The 22,791-nt window shown below is 32.6% G+C and overlaps 1 protein-coding gene across 2 annotated transcripts; it reads right to left on the bottom strand.

Moving 5' to 3' along the window:
* Positions 1–387: 387 nt before the first annotated feature.
* LRRC56_1 (Leucine-rich repeat-containing protein 56) lies at positions 388–21,360 on the bottom strand. 2 transcript variants are annotated; one of them, XM_051213073.1, is made up of 12 exons: positions 21,206–21,360; positions 21,019–21,148; positions 20,834–20,982; positions 20,621–20,800; positions 20,479–20,587; positions 20,274–20,447; positions 17,972–18,173; positions 17,582–17,686; positions 17,329–17,542; positions 15,794–16,106; positions 4,890–5,089; positions 388–1,277 (listed from the first exon to the last, which is right to left on the bottom strand). In XM_051213073.1, exons 1-12 carry the CDS (start codon positions 21,229–21,231, stop codon positions 1,004–1,006), a joined length of 2,076 nt encoding a protein of 691 aa, XP_051069012.1. In that variant the 5' UTR covers positions 21,232–21,360; the 3' UTR covers positions 388–1,003. The 2 variants fall into 2 exon arrangements, with proteins under 2 accessions (XP_051069012.1, XP_051069011.1); XM_051213072.1 differs by having other exon boundaries at positions 17,329–17,686.
* Between the last annotated feature and the right edge of the window lie 1,431 nt (positions 21,361–22,791).

Raw genomic sequence — 22,791 nt, 5'->3', positions numbered from 1 at the left:
AAGAATGGTAAAACGTATAATAATGGTTCATAAGTCAAAATAAAGCTTATAATAAAAGGAACATGAGTATGAATAGTTTAGTTATTTAACAATTATACGATAAAAATATACGTTTAGTATTGGTCCATAAAAGGATTCCAAAGTTACCATTCATTACGTTTATCGGGACCTAACAGGACTCAAAGTCGATTTTAGGTTGCTCGTGCTGGCTAACGCGTCATTAGTTTGGCACAGGGCCAAGTCGTATATGTCGGTGTTCTGAATGGCGATCCTATCACGTGATAATTAACAGGGTAAAAGTTATTGCCAAGAGGTACTGAGCCGCAAGGATAACCAAAATAACTAATGAATCTCTGTAAACAGTCTCTAAGTTAGGTAGTTTAATTGTGTAGCTTTCATTGTCATTTTGAACAGTAACATTAGCAATTACTTTATGCAGAAGTGAGGTTGTATTGATGTAAAATCAATTGATTCTGACGGTCTTATTTGTTATTACTATTTGCCTTTATTGGTTTCGCTGCCCTCATCTATTCTTGTTTCAGTGGCCTCTGACATGTAATTAACTGAACGTTCCATAAAGTTGATAGTGATCTTTAGAAAGACAATGAAAACTCTGTAATTAAACCATCTACATCATAGAATTCATCAATATAAAGAAAACTTAGTCGAATTTCCAAGTTAATTTTTAAAATCAAATTACTGACAATCACACTAAGCTTAGTTGTTTTAAATTATTAATATACTCAATTATACCAAACCTTGAAAAAACCGCCAACAAAAATAACAAGTGATTTTCGATTACATAAAATGCGGACAGTTACTATTATTTCACATAACAAGTACAAAAACAGAGTATATATGTTTACTTGTGGAAGAGAGAAGGAGAAAGAAAACGAAGATCACTGAGCACACAATTATCAATTCTTAAATACATAAACAACACATACACACATTTACATCTGCACATGAAATAATAACAATACAAAAACAAAAGTTCCATCGGTTAATTTGTATGTTTTACTAATGGTTTGGATGGTAATGGTTGTATAGTACTGTTAGATGACTTAGTGAATTTCAGAGCTAATTTATTCCCTGATTCATTTCGATTGATTCTATTGGTTGAACTTGTATGAGATGATTTGAAATTGCTGACCTTGGATATTTGGGGCTGATGTTGTACCTGGTGATGATGATTATTTTTTAATGACAATTTTTGACTGTGAATATCCTGTGTACTACTCTCCCCATTCTCCACAATCAATTGTTCATCGAAGAAGCTGCAATATTAGTAAATGTAAAACTGCTTTAAGAAGAAAAAGACATGAGGGAATTATAATGGTATTTGGAACATTACTAAAAGATAACATAACGGTATTAGGAAAATTAACCATTGTGTTTACCTGCTACCTGGTCAATTTATATTATTAAAACTACTAAGTATACGTTACTGCACATTTCAATTCATGAAATAACTGAACTATCTCGTAACGGCCATTTCCAGTTAACTTTTTCACACTCAACATAGTTGAACTCCACTATTTACTACTGCTAACTAGAACTGTGGAAGTTACCACTGAAAATTAGTTACTAATGAGCATGTGGTTATCATTTGTGCAAGGAATTTGTTGAGAATCATGCAGTTATCAACCACTGGATGTAGACTGAGTGGTCTAAAAGTCAATTGGTGGCCACAAGTCCTAAAGGTCTGGGGTTCGATCCAAAAGAGTGGTGGATGAGCACTGTTAGATAGCTCTATTTTTAAACGAAAGTTTTATAGTAACTAATGTTTTCAACTGGTTGTTAAACTAAGATCGATTCGTGATGTAAACAATAAAATTCAACAATCTCCACAAATACCTTAATTAGGAGAGACTGGTCACCTGGAGATTTTCGACCTAATTCGATTCCCTTTCTAGCAACTATCTAATTCTTCCACACTTTAGATTTTTAATAAAAGTTATTTGTACAACCTGGTGGTATCGGGCATAATGTCAAGTAATAAGTATAAAGATAATTTTCAAAGCCATATGTAGAGTAACAGCTATCAGCCTATAAAAATCCCCAAGAAAAAACCTAAAAGAATTGATATGATTTTTATGACTTCATCGAATAATTTCACAGATAATAAGAATTTCGGGGTTTTATATCAGATTATCGAGTTCAATTAAAGAAATAAAATATATTTGAGTGGTGGTTTCATATAATTCACTTCAATGTGCAGTCAATCCGTTGATATTATCAAGAAAAGTAAATGAATGATTACTCTGAGATAATTTACCAGAGATATAAGAAGGTAGATATTTGTTTTACTAAGAAATATCTTTATTAGACTGACTTTAAGTATAGATGAAAACATTGATACATTACAATTGATTGATCACTGGGTGGTGTTCAATGTCATGTGTGTCAAGTCCTTATTTAGTGCAGGTACACCTTGCTGACGAGTGCCAAGTAGCACGAAACCCGGGTCCAGGGTTTCCTGTCGACTACCTCTAATCACCATCTAGTCTCAATATATATAGTGCACGCAGTGTCAAGTCACCTAGACTGGTGGCCACATTGCAACATGGTCGATAGCATTCGATCTGCACTAAATAACGGCTTGACACACATGACATTGATCACCACCCAGTGATCAATCAATTGTGATTACATCTCAGTCCTACAGAAGGTCAGTGGCGGCCACGATAGCTCAGTGGTAACGTCTCTGACTGTGAAGCCGGGTGATACGGGGTCGGATCCGCCAGGGAGTGCCAAGTAGAACGAAACCTGGGTCCAGGATTTCCTGTCGACTACCTCCAACCACCATCTAATCTCAACAATGATACGTTTTTCTCTTTGAGAGGACTAATAAAAGTACCATTATAGTTTTATTATCACGCTACATGATTTAAGGATACGACTTTGTTTAGTATGTCGATCTGTTGTCAGATAAAATAAATACTTTAATGCTGTCAATAGACTAAATTTATCTGATACTCTAAAGTTTAGTCGTTACAATTAAATCAATCTGTTAATAGAAATATTCATAACGGATATGTAAAACGTAATCTTTTAAAAAGCTTAAATATCACCTCAAATCAACATATATCCAAGTTTGTTTCACTTATTTATACTAAACTGAGTTTGTGTAGTTCAATAATGACTAATATATCATGCTTAGGCTATGAGGGTTCTCAGAACGTCTTCATCCTCTATCAGAACTTTAAACGTTACAATACATTCGTAAAATGTTCCGAAATGTTTGAATTTTATCAGCATATTGATCTAACAGAATTATGTTCATCAAGTAACTCAGGTTAATTAAAGCGTATCTGATGAGGGAAGTAACCTTTGAAAGACTAAGAAAAAAGTTGTTAAATACAATATCGTCAAATAATAGCTAGTTTGAAGTTGTAAGATGTTCACAAGCATTTAAGTAAAGAATATTCACTAAAATCATTTCTCCATTGATGAAGCCAAATGTTACTGTGTTACTACAAAAATATAACTGAAGCTGGATACAATCCGAATAGATAGGCCGAGGTAACAAACTTTCATATTCGTAACTTAACTCAAGCGTCTTGGTATCTGACTCTCAACATTCAAATCATGAGTCCAAATACAAAGATAATGTCCCAAGCACTAATACATTACATTTAACTTAAAATCTAATACACAAACACTAGTTACTGTGTTTGTTTAAAAGCATTATGCACAATGATGTACATTGATCATCGACCCTGTGATAATTATATACGAAGAAGAAGAGAAAAAAACACCTCAACCCAAGAAGAAGCGTAAACGTCCTCGACGCACCAGATCCTACTAATATGCTCAAAGGTGAGGTGATAGCGGGATATAGATTAGATTAAAGTATGCTCAATGCACGATTGCTTTGGCGCACAGTGAATGGCTATTTCTTATCCAATCAGCGCTAGTTGATGCTTGGAGAACACTCTACAATCTTCTCATGCAAAAACTATAAATATACTAACGTGTTTCCTACTGTGCTTCTTACTTTCATCTAACCTTGTTATTTGGAATATAATCCCTTTCCTGTTCAACTATGTTCTGATTTGGGCACTTATCGAGTGAATTGGTGTCCAAGAATACTAATCAATAGGAATAGCTGGGTTATAATAAGAGAGAATTATAACACAAACATACTTTAAAAAGAATGAACTATTTGAAATCCAGGTTAATTTTGTAAATATATTATCATATTCAAATAATCTTCAGTAAACAAGAGAAAGCTTGATAATATAAATCAAAAAAATTAAGAAATAGCTATCGTGAACTATTCAAAATCTATATAAATCATTAACACTTCATGATTTAGAAAGTTACTAAGATTAGACTCTATCATCACTATGAAGAGCATGAACAAAACATAATGAATGTATCCATTTAAATTCTAAGATTGACTTTAAACTGTAAACATGTTATCATATATCAAGAATGTTTTTTTTTTAAGTTGACAAAATATCCTTAAAGCAATTAGTCCCTTTTTACAAATTTCGATAGAACAATGAGAAGACGGAGTTGTATAGCGCGAATACATCACATTTTTCAGATCAACTCCGTCTTCTCATTGTTCTATCGAAAAAAATATCCTTATCCTAAGATGTATTTCAAATATTCTATTGAGATGAACAATACAATACTCTATCATTAGATAGTTTAAATTTTATTTCTATTCAATCACCTATTTTCCTACTCATATATATATCATGTGAATGAAATCGTGACCATTGAATAGGAGTAAATTAAAAGATTATTCACGGGACTATATTCATACTACAATGGAATATAATAAGCTATTATTCTAACAAATATTTATTTATTAAAACTTAATAAATAAGAATAATCATTTATTATAATCAACAATAATATCACATAAGTATTACCATTCAACATGTGATGGTGAGTCGTTTAACTTTTGTCTATTAGAAGAACAATTTGATGTGATTGGAAAAATAGATGATGAATTTGTGTTGATCAGATCAGAATTAGTTGATTGTAGTGAATATGATGAAGAACAGAATTCAGATAGTGTACGATTATTATTAACAGATCGATTATTAATTGAGCTTGTACCAACATTCACCTAATAATAATAATAATAATAATAATATGTTATTAACAACAATACAATTTGAGTGAGAGAATAATTAAACGATTACATTATATGAAGCAGAATAATTCAATAGAAAAATACACAATGAACAAAAACAAATAGTGCACTTGGTATTGTTTAGCTTGTATCTTCCCATTGAGGTTTAAGACTGCAATTGATCAGTCTGTTATTGGCATATGTGCATACTGTGCGTATGCCAATAACAGACTGATCAATTGCAGTCTTAAACCTCAATGGGAAGATACAAGCTAAACAATACCAAGTGAATTGAAATTCACCCCATTGCATAAGCAAGTAGCTATCAGGACTCAGTAGCTAAGTGGATAACGCAATGGCGTTTGAAGAGAATGGTACTGGGTTCGAGTCCCAGAATGAACATCAACTCTGAGATGCAGGTACATCTAGCTGACGAGTCCCAAATGGGACGAAACGCGCGTCCTGGATTCCACTGCTAGCCAATATCCATCATTGCTTTCAAAAAACAAATAGTTTGATGAGGATTTCAAAAATAATTCTCATTATTAATTGATGTTAGCATAGTTAGTGATAGCACATTACTAAGGAATATCAAACTAGAAAGAAAAAAACTGTCCAATGGTTCATGGTTTTCAATAATTCATCATGCACGATAACTTGGAAACTAAAAAGTTTATTTTAAACGAAAAAGGATACGAATATATATTTTCATTCTTGTTTTAACATGTATAAATGAAAATAGGACAAGTTAGAAAATACAATGACAAAGTAATAAGTAAACGGTGACACGATAAATATCATAGTGAGAAAGGTGTATAAATTATTTTGAACAAAATGAGTAACATCCTAATTTATTTGCTCAAGTCAGTAGGTTTGACTAATTAAATTGAGGTAACCAAATTTGAAAATAACTAATTAAATTGTTTAGGACTGAAATCATCAGAGATGGGGATAGATTTACTGAAATTGTTTTACATCTGAATAGTTACTGAGATCATTTGTTAAAACGGCAAGACTACAATTTATGGACGACCTTTGAGCAACGCCAAAGTGACCTTGAGAATGTTCACCTACTAACTAGGACTAAATGTGAGCTATAAACCAGTGTGTGAGGAATTAGAATTATGATTTCTAAATGATGGCTAGGGTTAACAATTAGATTTAAAGTTTTTATCAAGAACTGACATCAACTAAAATGACAAAATGCTATTTAGTCAAATGGATGAATGAATTTCGTGCCAAAATCCAAGATATCCTAAATCTGATTGGTTCGTTCATAAAGTATGGTCTCGTAACTAAAACATTAAATTAATGTGTGGTTATAATCAGTACAACTGAATGAAATCTTCTAGTGAAATTCTTCCACAATTTCATCTGGCAATAGGTGTTACTTATCTGTAATCATCTAAATTTGCTAATCAACTGCATTGTTTGAAGAAGGTAGATTTTAATTATATTTACTGCTTTCATATTTATGTAACAAGTCCATAAATGGTAACAAACACACAATACACTGTAGTTTTCCAAATGAAATGACACCAGAATTTCACAAGTAAATTTCATCTAACTATCATAAATTGATTAATGTTAGAAATTAAAACCACTGAATCCCCATTCAACAGTTTTAAAGTTACACATTTGTCACGAGACCTGACTATCCTGGATTTAACACTTGTAAAGTTTTGAATGTTCAATGCAAATAAGTCGTAAACTATAATGAAACAACAATTCAGTACTTCGTGGTTTTCAATGATTATCTAAGTCCCACAATAGGACGAAACAGCTGTCCAGTGCTTCCATATTTTCCATGGTGGTCTAGCTTCAACTGACTCATGATCTTAACCACTGAAATTACTACAATCTCCAGAAAACCCATCTGATATCAAATCACTCTGTTAAGTGAGTTATCAAAATTATCAAGTAATGTTGTACTGAATTTAAACACTGAGTTTTATGGACGAAATAATTCAACATGGATTTCGTAAAATTCTAAGGGACTTTCATAATAAGATAATACAACTGTTTATCGTATCATGGTTTTGTTACATCATATCTAATTTATGTTGATTTTCATAAGTAACCAAAAGATGAAGGTTAATCAATGAAAAGTTTATTATTGATTAAAACATACGTTTTCTAGGTGCTTGTATTTCTACGTCTACTTATGTTAATAATGTATGTACATACTTGAAAAACAAAGGAATTTAACATAAAGCACAGTATTGATAACCTGATGAAGACTAAGATATAATTGTAATAAGACTTAATTTTGCAAAATTAGATTATCTGAATGTTTATCAGTATATAACACGTTCATTACTTACTATATGACTTCTTAATTTACCTGTATAGTATAATTCCTGATAACCTTATTTGAATTAAGATTTTTCTGATGCAGTACAAGTAAGCACATTTTGAGGCAATCAGTTTTCTATAAGAAAACTATTCATTAGCCTATCAGCTTAAAATGAATTTTATTTTACTTGCCTATAACATGGTGTTGACATCAAAGGAAAATTTATTAATTTGTACCGATAAAAAGTATTAATCAATATATATAGTACTGGAGACTGTTGGATTCTATTGACCTTACGAATAGATTTAAGTTACACAACCAATAAGGAAGTTACTCACCAAAAACAAAGGAAGATGGTCGGGAAATATTGTGAATTGGTCGAAGTTAAACTTGTGCACCATTGTATACCACCTCAATAGTCTAGAGGTTAGAGCATTGGCGTGTTAGACTAAAGGCACTTTTCAATGCAGTGTAAACATTTTCAATAGAAAATAAACTAGTCTGTGTGGATTTTATTCTTACTGAACAGTAACGCATGAACTTTTACTTAAGTTTGCATTATTTGTTTGTTGTGTAGTTGCTGTATTTGAACAACTTCAGTTTATTTATCATAAATTTAAATCAGTCGAGTATATTTCGTACAGATTAAAAATATTGAAAAAAAAATAAGACAAAGATTGTTTTATTGAAGATACTTCATCCGGAAGTGAAAACAGTTTAAAGTTTCAAACAGATCCAATGTGAAAACATAAATATTATTAAATAGTGAAAACATTCAGAATATCATTGAAACTGTGACATTATTTGACGGTTGGAGGTAACCAATATTAAATCCTGGACAAAGGTTTCATGCTATTTGACACTCATCAGTTTGGTGTGCCTGATATCTTTATGAAACGTATGCCTCCGTGAGACTCCGATCAGCGTCAACTGACCTCAAGATCGGAGATGTCATCACTGAGCTATTGAGGTCACAACTGACCTCCTGTAAAACTGACACACTTGTAATTGATTGATTTTTGTGTAATGAATAGTGCCATGTTTGTTTAATCCTTCGGTACTAATAGAATTCTGTCAATCAAGTTCAAGATTACTGTGACTTTATTAAAGAAACGCCTTGCTAACGAACACTAACGAGCTTGTTGCCTAGGTAAAGAGCTCCCTGCCAAACACTTAAAACTACTTAGTATCTAAAGCGAGTGAACACGATATTGATTACCTAGACAAATGACCACATTGTAACTTTATTGATAGAATGCAATTAGCAATAAAGGACTACGCAAACACGAGATGGGTCACTACTCAACAATCAATCAATTGTAAAGTATTATATTTGAAACTAATAATAATAAATCTCATAGTATTAAGATCTTCATTCTGTGGCATACATACACATATTTCGAAAGTAGTTTTCATTTAAAGCAGAAACACATTAGAAAACCACTGAAAATGTAGAGAACACTAGACAACTGTTGAATGCTAACTTCGAAAACAAACCTTCGGTTGACTATAAAACATATAAAGTAAGTCGTTTATTTGTTGCAACATGAATGAATGGGAATACAAAGTAGAGTGCAAAGGTCATCAAAAATTTGATAAACATGACAGTTGTCAGTCAAAAAATAGTTCTAAATTTGATTTATGATTAACGCCTTTCAAATCTTATTAGCTTGGGTTTATCAACTGTTTTAAATGAAGTATCGCTAGACATTGGGTCGGAAACTAATAAATCCTACAATCAATAGTTTAGGTGAGTTTATTTGATTTACGTATCAGGATTATAACTCTACTGATGAATCAATAATAATCGACAAACTATTATTCATTGGAAAAAAAAACATGATGTATCCATGTCGCTTATTATTCATACTTGGAGAAAAAAGAAGAACCACTACAATTCCCAGGACGTGAAGTTCAAACATCAAGACTGGTACAAAGAAGATTTATCAACTTTAAAAATACACTCACAATATATATTGATTTATACACCCATTTTGATTATTAATTAGAATAAATTCACATGTATGAAAAATACCCAGAGTTACAATTAAATCACATGCTGTATGTCATGCTGAGCACAGTCTATGTTAATTGAATACATGAATATTGTACCTTGAATAAACACTAGAATACAAAACAAGTACCATTTTGAATAATTATCTTACAAAGTTTAAAACACGGTAGTTATGTTGACTAAAACTCTCAATGAGTTAACATTTGATTTAGCCTTTTTATCCCGTCATATCAGATCAGTTGTTGATCTATGAACAAAACTTTGAGTTAATAATGTGTGATTTTAACAGTTCTATTTTTTATTGACTCACTATATGAGAAGTTTTTCTGTGTTTTTTTCTCAAAAATCACGTATACCGCGCAAAAATTAGATCTTATTGATTTATGGTCAAGAACTCATTTTTTTTTTTAAAGATAAAAGGTATGGTTAGCTTGTTATTATTTGATCATATGTTTTGAAGATATTGCTGATGTACAATTAAACCAGTGACTGAGCTGGGTTCGAATTCATTTGAAAGATGTGTACGCTAACCACTTATTCAACAATTCGTACTAATCAATTGAATTTTTAATTCAGAAGAACAAAATTTAACAACTATGACAGACCAATTACTGAGATCAGTGGTCTAATTGTTAAGTGCTCGCGCTCAAAACCAATAGGTCCTGGGTTCAAATCCCGCGGGGGGCGGGTTCGTGGATGCGCACTGCTGGGGAGTCCCACACTAAGACGAAACGGCCGTCCAGTGCTCCCAGGTTTTCAATGGTGGTCTAGCTTCAACTGACTCATGATTTCAACTTGTGAAATCCTATTGTAATCAAACTGTTCATCTGAATGGATACACAAATATACTCGAGAAATAGTCAACTACATGTTAAAAAAAAGTTAGTCAATCATTTAGTTTACTTTATAACAAATAATACTTTATGTATTGTAAATTTAGTAGTGACCATTTGTTTACAATTTCTTCTTGTCTATTCTTTCATCTATTCCCAACCGAGAACTTCAATGACAACAAATTCTAACTAGATTCCCCACAAACACCTCACCATAAGACTTTTAACTTTTATCTTTTTTTAACCTTAACTACTCAACACATGAATAATTCTTAGATTTTTTATCATGTTTTTTTAGATCAATCTTACAATTAACGTTCATAATCACATAGGTAACTATGATGAATATGTATTTGAAAACCAGGTTATGATGAATTATGTCCACCTATTTGTAGTTGAAACTCAAGATTGAGTAAGATTGTGGTGTGTGCTAATGATGTCAACAGATATAAGTAGTGTGTATCACCCATCGAAAGTGGAGATTGAAAAGAAGAGAATGAGAACAGACAGTGATTGGTGTGGAAACGAAGGAACAATGAAGTCTGAGACAATTGATGGACAGTTTGCAAATAAAGTATTTACTGTGTGGTTCTCACGTTTTACCAAAATATTCTGTAATGTTGTGTTAATATACGTTTGGCTGTCTCCACTGGTGTTCTTGTTCACTACAAGATGTTTAACTGACAAAAAGCGTAATGAATACCATTTTGCATATAATCACTAGCATTAATAATAAAGTTCTTATGTAGTAATAGTAAGTGTCAAGTTTAAACTATGACCTTACTAACTTGAGAATGTTCAGTCTCTGTATCCAATTACCATTATTAAATATTTAGTAAAACGTAGTAACTTTGTGCTAGAAATTTAATGGCTTACTTACTGACTGAATTACTATTAGTTTTTAGTACTGACTAATTGGTCATTTATTATTAACAGCCTAATGTTTACTGACTTTTATTGATGTTTATAGTTTACATGAAGTGAAAGTCGGGAAACTATTGAAATCAAGAAGTAGATAGCTGTATCGTCCTAGTGACTGAGCCGTATATACCCACTATCCCACTGAGGATTGAATATAAGATCTTCATAACTTGCGACAAGCTCCTCGTCGTTACATCACTGCGTTATCATCCAATGCTTAATATCACAATTGATTGGTCACTGGGTGGTGATCAATGTCATTTGTGTCAAGCCGTTATTTAGTGCAGATCGAATGCTATCGACCATGTTGCAATGTGGCCACCAGTCTAGGTGACTTGACACTGCGTGCACTATATATATTGAGACTAGATGGTGATTGGAGGTAGTCGACAGGAAATCCTGGACCCGGGTTTCGTGCTACTTGGCACTCGTCAGCAAGGTGTACCTGTAATCTTAAGGGAACTGGTGCTCCCTGGCGGATTCGATCCCGTGTCACGCAGCTTCACAATCAGAGACGTTACCACTGAGCTATCCGGGCCGCGACCGACAGGTACACCTTGCTGACGAGTGCCAATTAGCACGAAACCCGGGTCCAGGGTTTCCTGTCGACTATCTCCAACCACCATCTAATCTCAATGCTTAATATGTCTGATTTCAATTTGAGACATTACTCAAACATAATCATTAATGTTGGTAGGCAATTGCCTCAAACCCGATATAGTTGAACTCTAGTGGTTATAGTTTCTCAACAGAACTCATCGGAGCTAGTCCCTAGTTAACAAGTGATTATTAGTAGTATAAATAGCTTCTGAATAATGTTTTGATTGTATATCTTAACAAGTGGGAGTTATTTAAGCATTCTAAACACAATTATTTCGTTTCAGACACTTGAGGAACTGGTATATAAATCTAACGATTGAGATCCCCTTACATAGCATCTAAAAAGGAACTATTGTTAATAACTTAATAAACTGTACAAATCTTAGTGGATTTTGATTTATTCTGTACTAATCACTTACAATAACATACCAACTAGTTATGTATAAGAAAAACTATTATAAATTTTAATAGTATATGTAATGATTGTATTAGAAATACCATTTGTATTATATAAAAATCATTAGAAGCTAATAGACTTTATATGATTATAATTATTAAAGAGTCATATACATTTCATTCTTCATAATTTACCATCAATCCTAAAATGGAATAGTGACGTTAGAAAATGAATTAGATTTAATGTGTTACTATGATAGTTGTATAAAATGGATAAATCATTTTCTTTTTTGAGTCTATACAAACTAATAATTATTCTCAATAAATAAGTAGTATCTTTACTCATTTTAAAATTGTAAAATATTTTCTACAAAACAATAAGAAGTAAATATACTAGTTTTATTCTTATTAAAGTATGTCAGTCAGTTAGTTAGTCAGTCAGTCAGAACAACGTAGAACTTCGTACGTATGTACGTACATTGAGTAAATGTATTAAACCTGAATGAAAATCATTTTATTGTTTGTTTACTTAATGTTAATAAAATAAAAGTCTGAAAGTATTCTCTTTAGTACAGATTTGATGTTTATGGAAGATATCAATAGAAAACAAGTTTATGATAATAACTTAAAGATAGATGTCCGACCATCTGGTAAGAATCTATAACTAATGAAGTAAACTGTATGGGATATGAGATAGTTATCACCAATAGTATTGAATGATTAGTACTTTATTGATTGAAGTCAAGGTAAAGAGGATCATAGGATCATGATATGAACTATCATGGTTGTTAAGAAGTTTAAAAGTTTCTAGATTGTTATTTGTGAATTTGTGAATGTGTAACGCGAAGCGAATATATTTAGAATTAAATAACTTTCATAAACCATCTAGCTTTCAATAATTACCTAGCTATCTATTCATGATAATCTTTTTCGGAATTGAACAAATCATCCGTCTAAATAAATTCTCTTATTATATTTATGTTTCTATCCCGTTTGTTGGGATGCTCTATATTGATGTATTCATAGCAGACAAATGTGCATAATTTTACATGTTTAGAATGAAATATCCAGTGAATATCACACGTTTATACGTAGCAATCAGTCAATAAATAGACCGGCGGTTACCAGAAAATCTTGGATTACTCACATTTATCGAACATTGAAAAAGAGATGGATAATCTCACAACCTAATTTCCAAATATATAAATATTAGAGTTAGCCTATGTGTTATATATTTTTAAACAAATTTTTATGAATGCTAGCTGTATGTGTTCATACTTTACTATAAAAGGCTTAAAAGTTATTATGATGTTAAATACTGGAAAGTGTAAACAGAAACACTTCAGTTCTTAGTATATTTTTGTTTTTATCTATCCTATGAATAAATGAAAGTCAAACATCTTATGTATATCTGTTGAATGAACTAGTAAAATACCTTAGTAACTGATAAAGTATACCAGATACTGTTTGTTAAAAATATGTTTTAAATATTTACGATTTAAATAAACACTGAAGAGATGATCTTTGTAATAGTGTACAGTCGGTGCTGAGCAATTTTACTGTAACGAAGTATATGGTACTAAATAATACCGTTATTAAAATCATAAAGTAAATCACCACTACTACTAGTGAATAATATTTTCATAAAATTGTCTGAATATGTCTAGGAAGGAGAAATAATTGATAAAAATTTATTAAAAGTTTAAGATTTGTTATCAGTCACCAAGTAATCAGTTCAATGATCATTCTTCCTTTTGTTATACATAATATAAATATAAACTATTGTTTTATAAGCAAAAGTGGATACTGGCTAGCAGTGGAATCCAGGACGCGCGTTCCGTCCCATTTGGGACTCGTCAGCTGGATGTGCGTGCATCTCAGAGTTGATGTTCACCCTGGGACTCGAACTCAGTGCCGTTCGCTTCAAACGCCATTGCGTTATCCACTTAGCTACTGAGTCCTGATAGCCACTCGCTTGTGCAATGGGGTGAAGTTTAAAGATCAGTAAGAACACCCACATTCAGGATTTTCATCAGTTGGCACTTATTGCTTAAGGATACTGTGACATTTAGAAGTATTTGAATTATAGTATGAACTAAGAATCCCAGAAATAACGTAATCGGATCAAGAAATACTAGATAACCACAAACGAATGTACTGTATTTAGAATTCGAAATCAAGCATTCAACAAGTACAAAGTTATCGTTAGTTCATTCAAACACCACAGATACCATGAGTCATGGAGAGATTGATACTATTTAGAAGTTTAGATTAAAGTATCGAGGCGTTATAATCGAACAAACACCTAACTATGGAGCTGTTCTAGTATAGAATGACTTCTTACATACTTCAGACATTTATTATGGTACTAGAACACTTATGCTTTATTGTTTTAATATTTTGGTTTCTAAACAAAAACACACCAACGAGTTAATATTAGGCACTATGTATTTAAATTATCCGCATAACGGTTTAGTAGTTAAGTCAATGATAGTTTTCAGCGTCGACTAAGTTTTACAGATTAATCTGTATTATATATATGTATATTGTACCAACTAACATAAGTTAAAAGTATAAACCAAAACTGGTAACTTTTTGCAACACGATATGAATAAACGATGTTCTTTTTAAAAAAAAACGTAAAACATTTATTAAGGTGTAAAGTATCTAGAATTATCGAATGTTATGGTACGATCTTATAAATGACCTTGAAAATATTGTATCATTCATAATAGATAACTTTCTATAATTTTATCTGATGAACCATTAAAATGTGTACCTAGATAGACTAAACAAAACAAAAACAATTTTGTTTCAAATGAACTTTAAGTTCAGAGTATTATATGATTGGTATCACTCTATCCTAGTGTTTATAATTACTCTAACACTTAGGAATTGATAAACGGGAAACAATGAATTAACTGAATTAAATATTTCACACCTTTTTTACACTACTTACAAATAGTTAGTAGATAGTTGGTTTGTTAGGTATTTGGATTTTAAACGACGAAATAATTTCTAGTATATTCGGATGATAATAATAATAATAATAATAATAATAATAATAGATAATTCGTTACAAGCGCTTAACCAACTAGACCACTGAGCCGGCATCCAATGGTGTTAATGTCTAACTTCAACCAATCCACGAAGTTGCGCCACCGTATACCATTGTCTTCGGTGAGCTGATATCTCACAACACACCTGGTTGAGCTCCACTGGTAACGGCGTCTCACTAAAACTCCAGGAGTATCTCTTGAAGTCAGTCACTAGTGAGCAGATGATGCCGGCTCAGTGGTCTAGCTGGTTAAGCGCTTGGCGCGAGACTGATAGGTCCTGGGTTCGAATCTCGTGGGGTGCGGGATCGTGGATGCGCACTGCTGAGGAGTCCCATACTAGGACGAAATAATTCGTTATCAAACATATGAACTGTGAATGCAGGCAAAGGTAATGAATGAGCACTGTTAAACAGACTTAAATAAGAACAAAACAGCCGTTCAATACAGTCGAATTTTCACTGTTCATCTAAGCAATATCATTTGGTGATGTAAATTTTACTGTCCACATCTAACACATTATTGAACAGTGAAGAAAGCACTAACATTGAATTGTTAGAAAGTAGTATTGGTTAAACTTACTTGTTTAGTTTTAATTTGACTTTCGTCGATTTCGTTTGACATTTTAAACGGTGCAGTATTTTTATTATTTTGATTTTGATTAGAATTTGCAAGCTTCTTTTTATGTGTTGTATATGGTTTTTCATTACAATTTTTTAATGGTTTATTTGATGTGATAACATCTTCAGTGCACTCCTCTTGTAAATCTATATGATTATCTGGTGTATTTTCATCGTTGTTAGGTGATAAAATGACTGTGTGAAATTCCAAATCTGCTTTTGTAATTTTGTTCTTTCTTCTCTTTGTACTTTTACATGAGTCAAGTACTTTTGATCTAGGAAATAATGAGAAAACTGGAAACTAATGAACTTATATTATACAATATATACATATGTTAGTAGATTTAAAATAAACATTTGTGAATAGAAACCCCTCTTTCAAATAAGACTACTACCTATGTGTCGTGTATTTTTTAGTACATATCTAAGGAATTTCCTACAAATGAGCTTGATAAATGGAAATTAAATATCAGCTTCATTAATATATTGTGCCTAAATGATTAAAATCTCCGTTTATTCTCATTAGTTTCTTGCAAATTACGTATTGTATACATTAGTAAAATGTGTTTCATTGAAATAAACGTCATTATACTCTTAATCTTAACTTATAACACTTTCTTTTATCTAATTGTTCCTATTCATTTAATGACAAAATATGTGTACTAGTAAGAAAGATTTTAAACCAACCGGTGAATTGAACAAATGAAATCTGTTGTTCACAAAAACAAATATTTACTCAATCAAAATTGTAGATGACACTACACAAACAAGTTCTTTGAAATTATGTAACTGAAAATCTTCAACATACTTTCTATTTTTAGCATCCTGAGTTCTCGTCATTATGACCCCACAATCATATCAATATTATTTGGAATTTATCTTTATAGTTTGAACAGTATGAGAGGAATCATATGTTTGTGCTCACGTCTTACATATATAAAGAATTATAATGCTTTAACCAAACAACATCCATTCGTAACATATTTGATGTGTCGCTAGCAGTAGAATCTAGGATCCGTATGTCGTCCTATCTGAGGCTCAACAGTTGAATATACCAGCACTTCTATACTGATGTTCACACCAAAAATCCAATCTATTACCTTACGCCTCAGAAGCAAAACACTAACAACTGAGATACTGAACCGAGTTAACTACTAACTTGGCCAAATCAAACTTGTATAAATCCTGACTGACAGACACAGATTTGTATCCTTATTGTTACTAATCGGGATACTTATGCACCTGTAGACTTACTATGATTCGTTAAACAATTTTAATCGTAAATTTATATATGTGTGTACATATATATGTTTTTTTAGTTAAACCACAGGAGAATCTAGTTCACAATCATATTATTGATCCATGTGTCTTCTAACCGTTTTTACAATAGTCTTATAATAGTTGTTCTGCTACAAACTGAAATAAAGTTAGTGACACCAGCGTTAACAGCTCTACTCAATAAATATTTAATCACTTAGTCATAATTAATACTCTTACTCTGAGTGTAATTTTCTCCATTCGGCGAGTTCTTTCAAAACGATATCACATTCCCTACGTAAATAAAATTCTTCATTCGTAATTGTTTCATGATCCAAAACTGTTTTGATATTGTTGGTCTGTTGGCCACTAGGTTCATTCTGAGTTGGATTCCCTTCTTTCAAGCTGCATATATAACTCTGTTCCAAAGCTGAACTAGTTACACTTTCACTTTCTAATCTCAGACAAGCTGATTGTATTTTTTCAACCTTACCTGTCTGGAGTGAAAATCTTCGGCGACGCAGTGCTGTACTAATACCTCCACATATAACTTTGCCCGTTGTAAGCTCAGAAACAAGCTCTTCATCATCTGAGTTAACTAAATGAAAAATAAAGGAATTATAAATATTTTTAATTTTAGCTAAGAAAACGCTTTTAATCTAATAAGCTGTCTTTGCTTAAATCAAAAGTCGTTAGATTGAATGTCATCTTATAGTTCAGTCGCTTTTTAAAATATTGCAAACATATAAGTTTATGAACTCATAAACTGCCAACTCAGGAAGTGAAAATTAAAAAGTATTATTGCTCGAACAAATTGGTATGTTGATAAGCACCAAGTTGTGATATAGCATCATGAAAAATTATGGACGAATGTCGCACTCACCTTCCTTTTCCATCATTACAGACGAACTTCTAGAAAGCTTCAGAGTGTTGTGACCATCCTTAGGTTCAGTAAACTGTATAGTGTTTTTTTGATACTTCTTCAATGCTGATGTTGGTCTTAGACCTAAAGTTGAACGACCCGCTTCTATTGCCTCTCCGGTGGCCAGAAGATATCCTGACTTTTCTCCGTCTACAATATTTTTCTGAGGATAATTTATTAAAAATCAACTTCTAAACATCTTTTTTCAATGCCAAAATTCGAAAACAAAGCTACAGGAGAGAATGAGCACATAGTCTTCTAATAATATCCATCTTTTATTTTGTGACAGTGGCATATTCTTTGTGATCAGTAAATCAGGGAAAGTTATGGAAACTTCTAATTATAAATAATATTAAACATGATTGGGCATAAAACTTCCTAAACCTTTGTTGTTATTACTGACAAACATTCAATATTGTGATCTTGTATTTATATGGTACTTACACATCTTGATTCAAAATTTGTTTTTCTCCGTTTTTGATATACAGAATTATATTTTTTTCTGATGCGGATTATAAATTATTATGGCCTTAATTATTCTAGATCTGTGAATCCCAGCCTAATATACAACCTACTAACATCTTAGATATATAACCTTAAAATCTGAGGTTCTTACAACCTTACCATATTTTACTTTTAAATCAATCTCAAATAAATGTGGTAAACCGGTTTCGATTTCCATAAAGACGAGCTTCACTAATCTTGATTGAAATGAGAAAATGTTATAGTACACAGCAAATTATCAACATTTTTTAATGTTCTCGTTTCTCCGAGATTATAAAGAAAGCTTTGTATGGTGATGTTGTAGTGTGTGCTACTGATGTAGACAGATATAAGTAGTATGTACCACCAATCGAAAGTGGAATGCCTGGAGGCAGAAGATTAAGAATATTGAAGAGTAGAGAACGATAACAGAGAGTGATTGGTGTGGAAACGAAGAAACAATGAAGTCTGAGACAATTGATGGACATTTTACAAATAAAGTATTTGCTATGTGGTTCTCACGTTTTACCAAGATATTCTGTAATGTTGTACTAAAATACATTAAGCTAGCCCCGCCTGTGTTCCCGTTCACTGCAATGTCACTATTCTATTTGATCTTTTTGTAGTAATATGATTCCTTAAGATTGTTGAATGTAGTTGGGTTCTCGCAAAACAGGCAATAATGGAGATAGTAACTTAACTATTGTAAGCAACCACAGCAGATAAACTTCTATTTCTACACCTTGAATTTAAGAAAACAAAGTGGCTCCATTTATGAGTAACTAAAAAATGTATAGTGATTAATTACTTTTATAAGAGACCATCTATGTTACTAGACTTTTGGGTATATACAATTTCCGTGTCTTTCAAACAACTAGATAAAATTCAACCAACCACTGTTAGAATCACAGTGTCAATATCCAAAGAAAATAACTACATACATCTGAAAACCCTTTTCTGTAATCTTTATAAAACTAATTTTTCAGCGAATCTATTTCTAGAATCCAGGGATAAAAATTTGAACGTAATATACGTTTAAAGACTTTTTCCGACAAAACTTAACGGACAATTTAGAACCAAAAACATATTATGGCTTTAAGGGTGGTTGGTTTTAATAATCTCAAAATTTTAATACATGTATGTAATCACCATAAGCCTACACATCTTTCTCCTAACCAAAGCACCAGCGAATCCTAAACAAGTGCATTACCTGTTCGATCAATCATAGAAATAAGTTGATTCAAGGATGATAGTTATGATGAAGCAGAAACGTGATAATTCACTTGAATTTTCAAATAAAAAAGATCAGTAGATGGACTCTCGGATAAGAATACATTCGCCTTACAAAGATCAAAATAAATAAGTGAAATTATATGCCTTATATATTATCAAACTGTACTAACTCTAGAAAAGCTAGAATGATGATTGGTGATGCACAAGTAAACGTATAATTTAATAAATTAAACGGTAATTTTCGAAAATCATTATTGTAACTAACATATCTTATTTCGCGTATGTTTTTCACGAGTACGCTTTAGTAACTGTACACCATACAGTTTTGTAATAAGTACAGAAACATTAGAACCTTGTTATTTCAACTCATATGTATAAGACGTACAAGAGAATAATCGAAACAGAGTCTCGTAGAGAAGCAATAAGGTATTTGGGGTAATATTCATATTTGTTTACTCCCTATTCTTAAACTACAGATTAAATTTCTTCAGACAAAACCAATGTTGGGAATTTTGTGATATTAAAGTATGAGGAATAGTTAACGTACCGCTTTACCAGATAGTAGACCAATTTCTTTCAAGAGGATGTTTATATACTCCCATTCACTATCGAACTTGGTTATATCATATTCCCCTGAATGTGAAACAGGATTTTTCTGTATTGGAATGTCATCAAGGACGGTTATCTGTGGTAGTTCTTCTCTCACAACTTTTCTGTACCTCTAAGACATTATAAACCGAAATATTACTTACCACTTTCCCACCATGTTTTGTAACAAAAGGATTTCCTTCAAGAGTAAGGGAAGTAAGATTGTGACAGAGACGAAGGTATGACAAACTGCTTCTACGTTCAATCAGGTTGCTTTATTATGTTAAATTAGATGTAACAAATTACCCCTCAAGATCTATTACTTCGATATTGTCCAACATTGCACACGGACTAAGATCCGATACTCCATTGAAAGCTATGTATAATTCTACTAGTTTTGTAAAACTTGATAACCCATCAAGGCTAACAAGACAACAGCGAGGCATCCAAATCACCTCCACATTGTTGAAAAATGTACCAAGATCTCTACATATGGTTAAATGGGAACATAAAGCTCACCGAACAGACGGAATATTACTATTAGATAATCTTAAATGTCTCAAGTTCGGTAAATATGTTCCGAAGTTTGCTACCGACATTCGATCAGTATCAACCTCAAGATCTAAAGTGGAAACCATGCTCAAATCCTCAAATCCGGTCAACTCCCTCTACATGAATGTTAACATTAAAAGATATATATATACAAGTTTCTGCTCAGACAGGAATTCATCAGTTAGGGTTTCAGATAGCCGTCTGAGTGCAGGTGTTGGATTGACTGTTTTCTCCTGAATCTCTATAATCTGCACTAATGCTGATTTCGGGCGGATATCGCTGCTAAATGTATTATTTTGTAATAAGTAAATAATTATTTATGCTGAAAGATTGTACAACCTTGGTTGAAGTTCAGTCATTGCCATCGCATTATTGATGTTGTTCTTATCATTTTATGAAACTCTCACTCTAATGGAACATTACAAACTATATTACATAAACTAATAGAGAAACATGTTGGGAGTAATTTACACTAGCAACGCGTTTAAAAGGCTGCTCGTCAGAGATGCAGAGTAAAACAAAAATCTTTGTAACGAGCTTGCATAAACCGATTGACTTCTATGCTCTTGCTCCTTTTAAATCCTATATGGCCTCAGATATTTAGTAATATCCAGTAGGTGGTAGTCTAGCTACTCGACTTCATTAATTTTAGTCAGTCTCGTTATTATTTGTGGACTTGTATATCCCCAAGCTGCCAACTTTGGGGAAAATTTGGTCCGTTTTGGTGAAATTTTGAGGAAATGAGACGGAAAACCCAAAATTTCCCCAAACATTGGGGAAGGCTATTTCACTTGGGGATTTCTCCAAAATTCCCCAAAATTTCCCCAAAGCTGGCAGCTTGGGTCTTTTAGTTTGAGTGAAAGAGTTTTCTTCTCAGGACAGTATGGTTTCTGAACAACAGCAGTTACCACACTGTCAGTCAGCAGGTTGGCTCGCTGCAGTGTGGAAATCATAACTTGATATTTTATGTACTAAAGAAGACGATTGTTTCAAGAACTACGTGAGAAAAAGCTATTGATTAACTCGTTATCTAAACGGTGCAAGAAGACCTTAGTGTAGAGCTTAAAAGGGAAGTGAGATGATGATGAGACAGTGTAGGGCCAGTGGAATGTCACTGAGCCCTAGCCAAATCATCCGGCAGTTGGAACACTGAATGCCGAATAGATCATCGCTCCCTGTCAAGGTCATGTACAACCAACGCGCATAAGTTAATCGTGTACCATGGACTGGTCCATGCGGCAGTGGTCTTACTTTCGCTTGTATCTACTTTAACTAATATATTTCTGTCACGACGTCCCCTGCGTTGTACAGTCTTCAAAGCATCTATGGTACCTTGGCATGTCAATGGGGTAGTCCACGTAAGGTGCTGACCATGAGGTGTGGCTTCGATGTTAGCTAGTTTGTCACACCATTCACGTCTAACTCGAGTAGGCCTGCAATCATTTCCGACATAGATCGTCTATGTTGGTGAACTACACTGGTGAGCAAGACTTCGAATAACGCAACCTATCACTATAATCTTTATTATTGTATTCTATACTTATTCTTTTTCATTTTTATCATCGCCTATGTCAATCTATCACTGTGAACTTTCGTTGCTTCATGTCAATGTTGATTAGTATTTAAACTTAAATACTTAGTTCAATAGACAGAACTAACCAATCAACTACGATTACAATCGGCTATCGTGGTTCTTTAACAAGCATTAGCAGCATGTAAATGCTCCTGTGTAATATGTCTGTTAAAATATAAACCACTTGTGAGTATAGCCACAAGGCAACAAGAACGCACATCTGTTTGTAACTTATCCACTGGTATAAATAAGACAAGATTAACTATCGACTATAAATTCATCTCTCTGCCTAACTACTATCCACTAGAATGTTTTGCTTTTTTTACCACCGCCTGCCTAATTTCCAATTGCT

Source organism: Schistosoma haematobium, chromosome 3, assembly GCF_000699445.3.
Source record: "Schistosoma haematobium chromosome 3, whole genome shotgun sequence".
In the NCBI taxonomy this organism is placed as follows: domain Eukaryota; kingdom Metazoa; phylum Platyhelminthes; class Trematoda; order Strigeidida; family Schistosomatidae; genus Schistosoma; species Schistosoma haematobium.
Note: the sequence above shows the minus strand (reverse complement) of the source record. Positions and strands in the feature narration are given on the sequence as shown.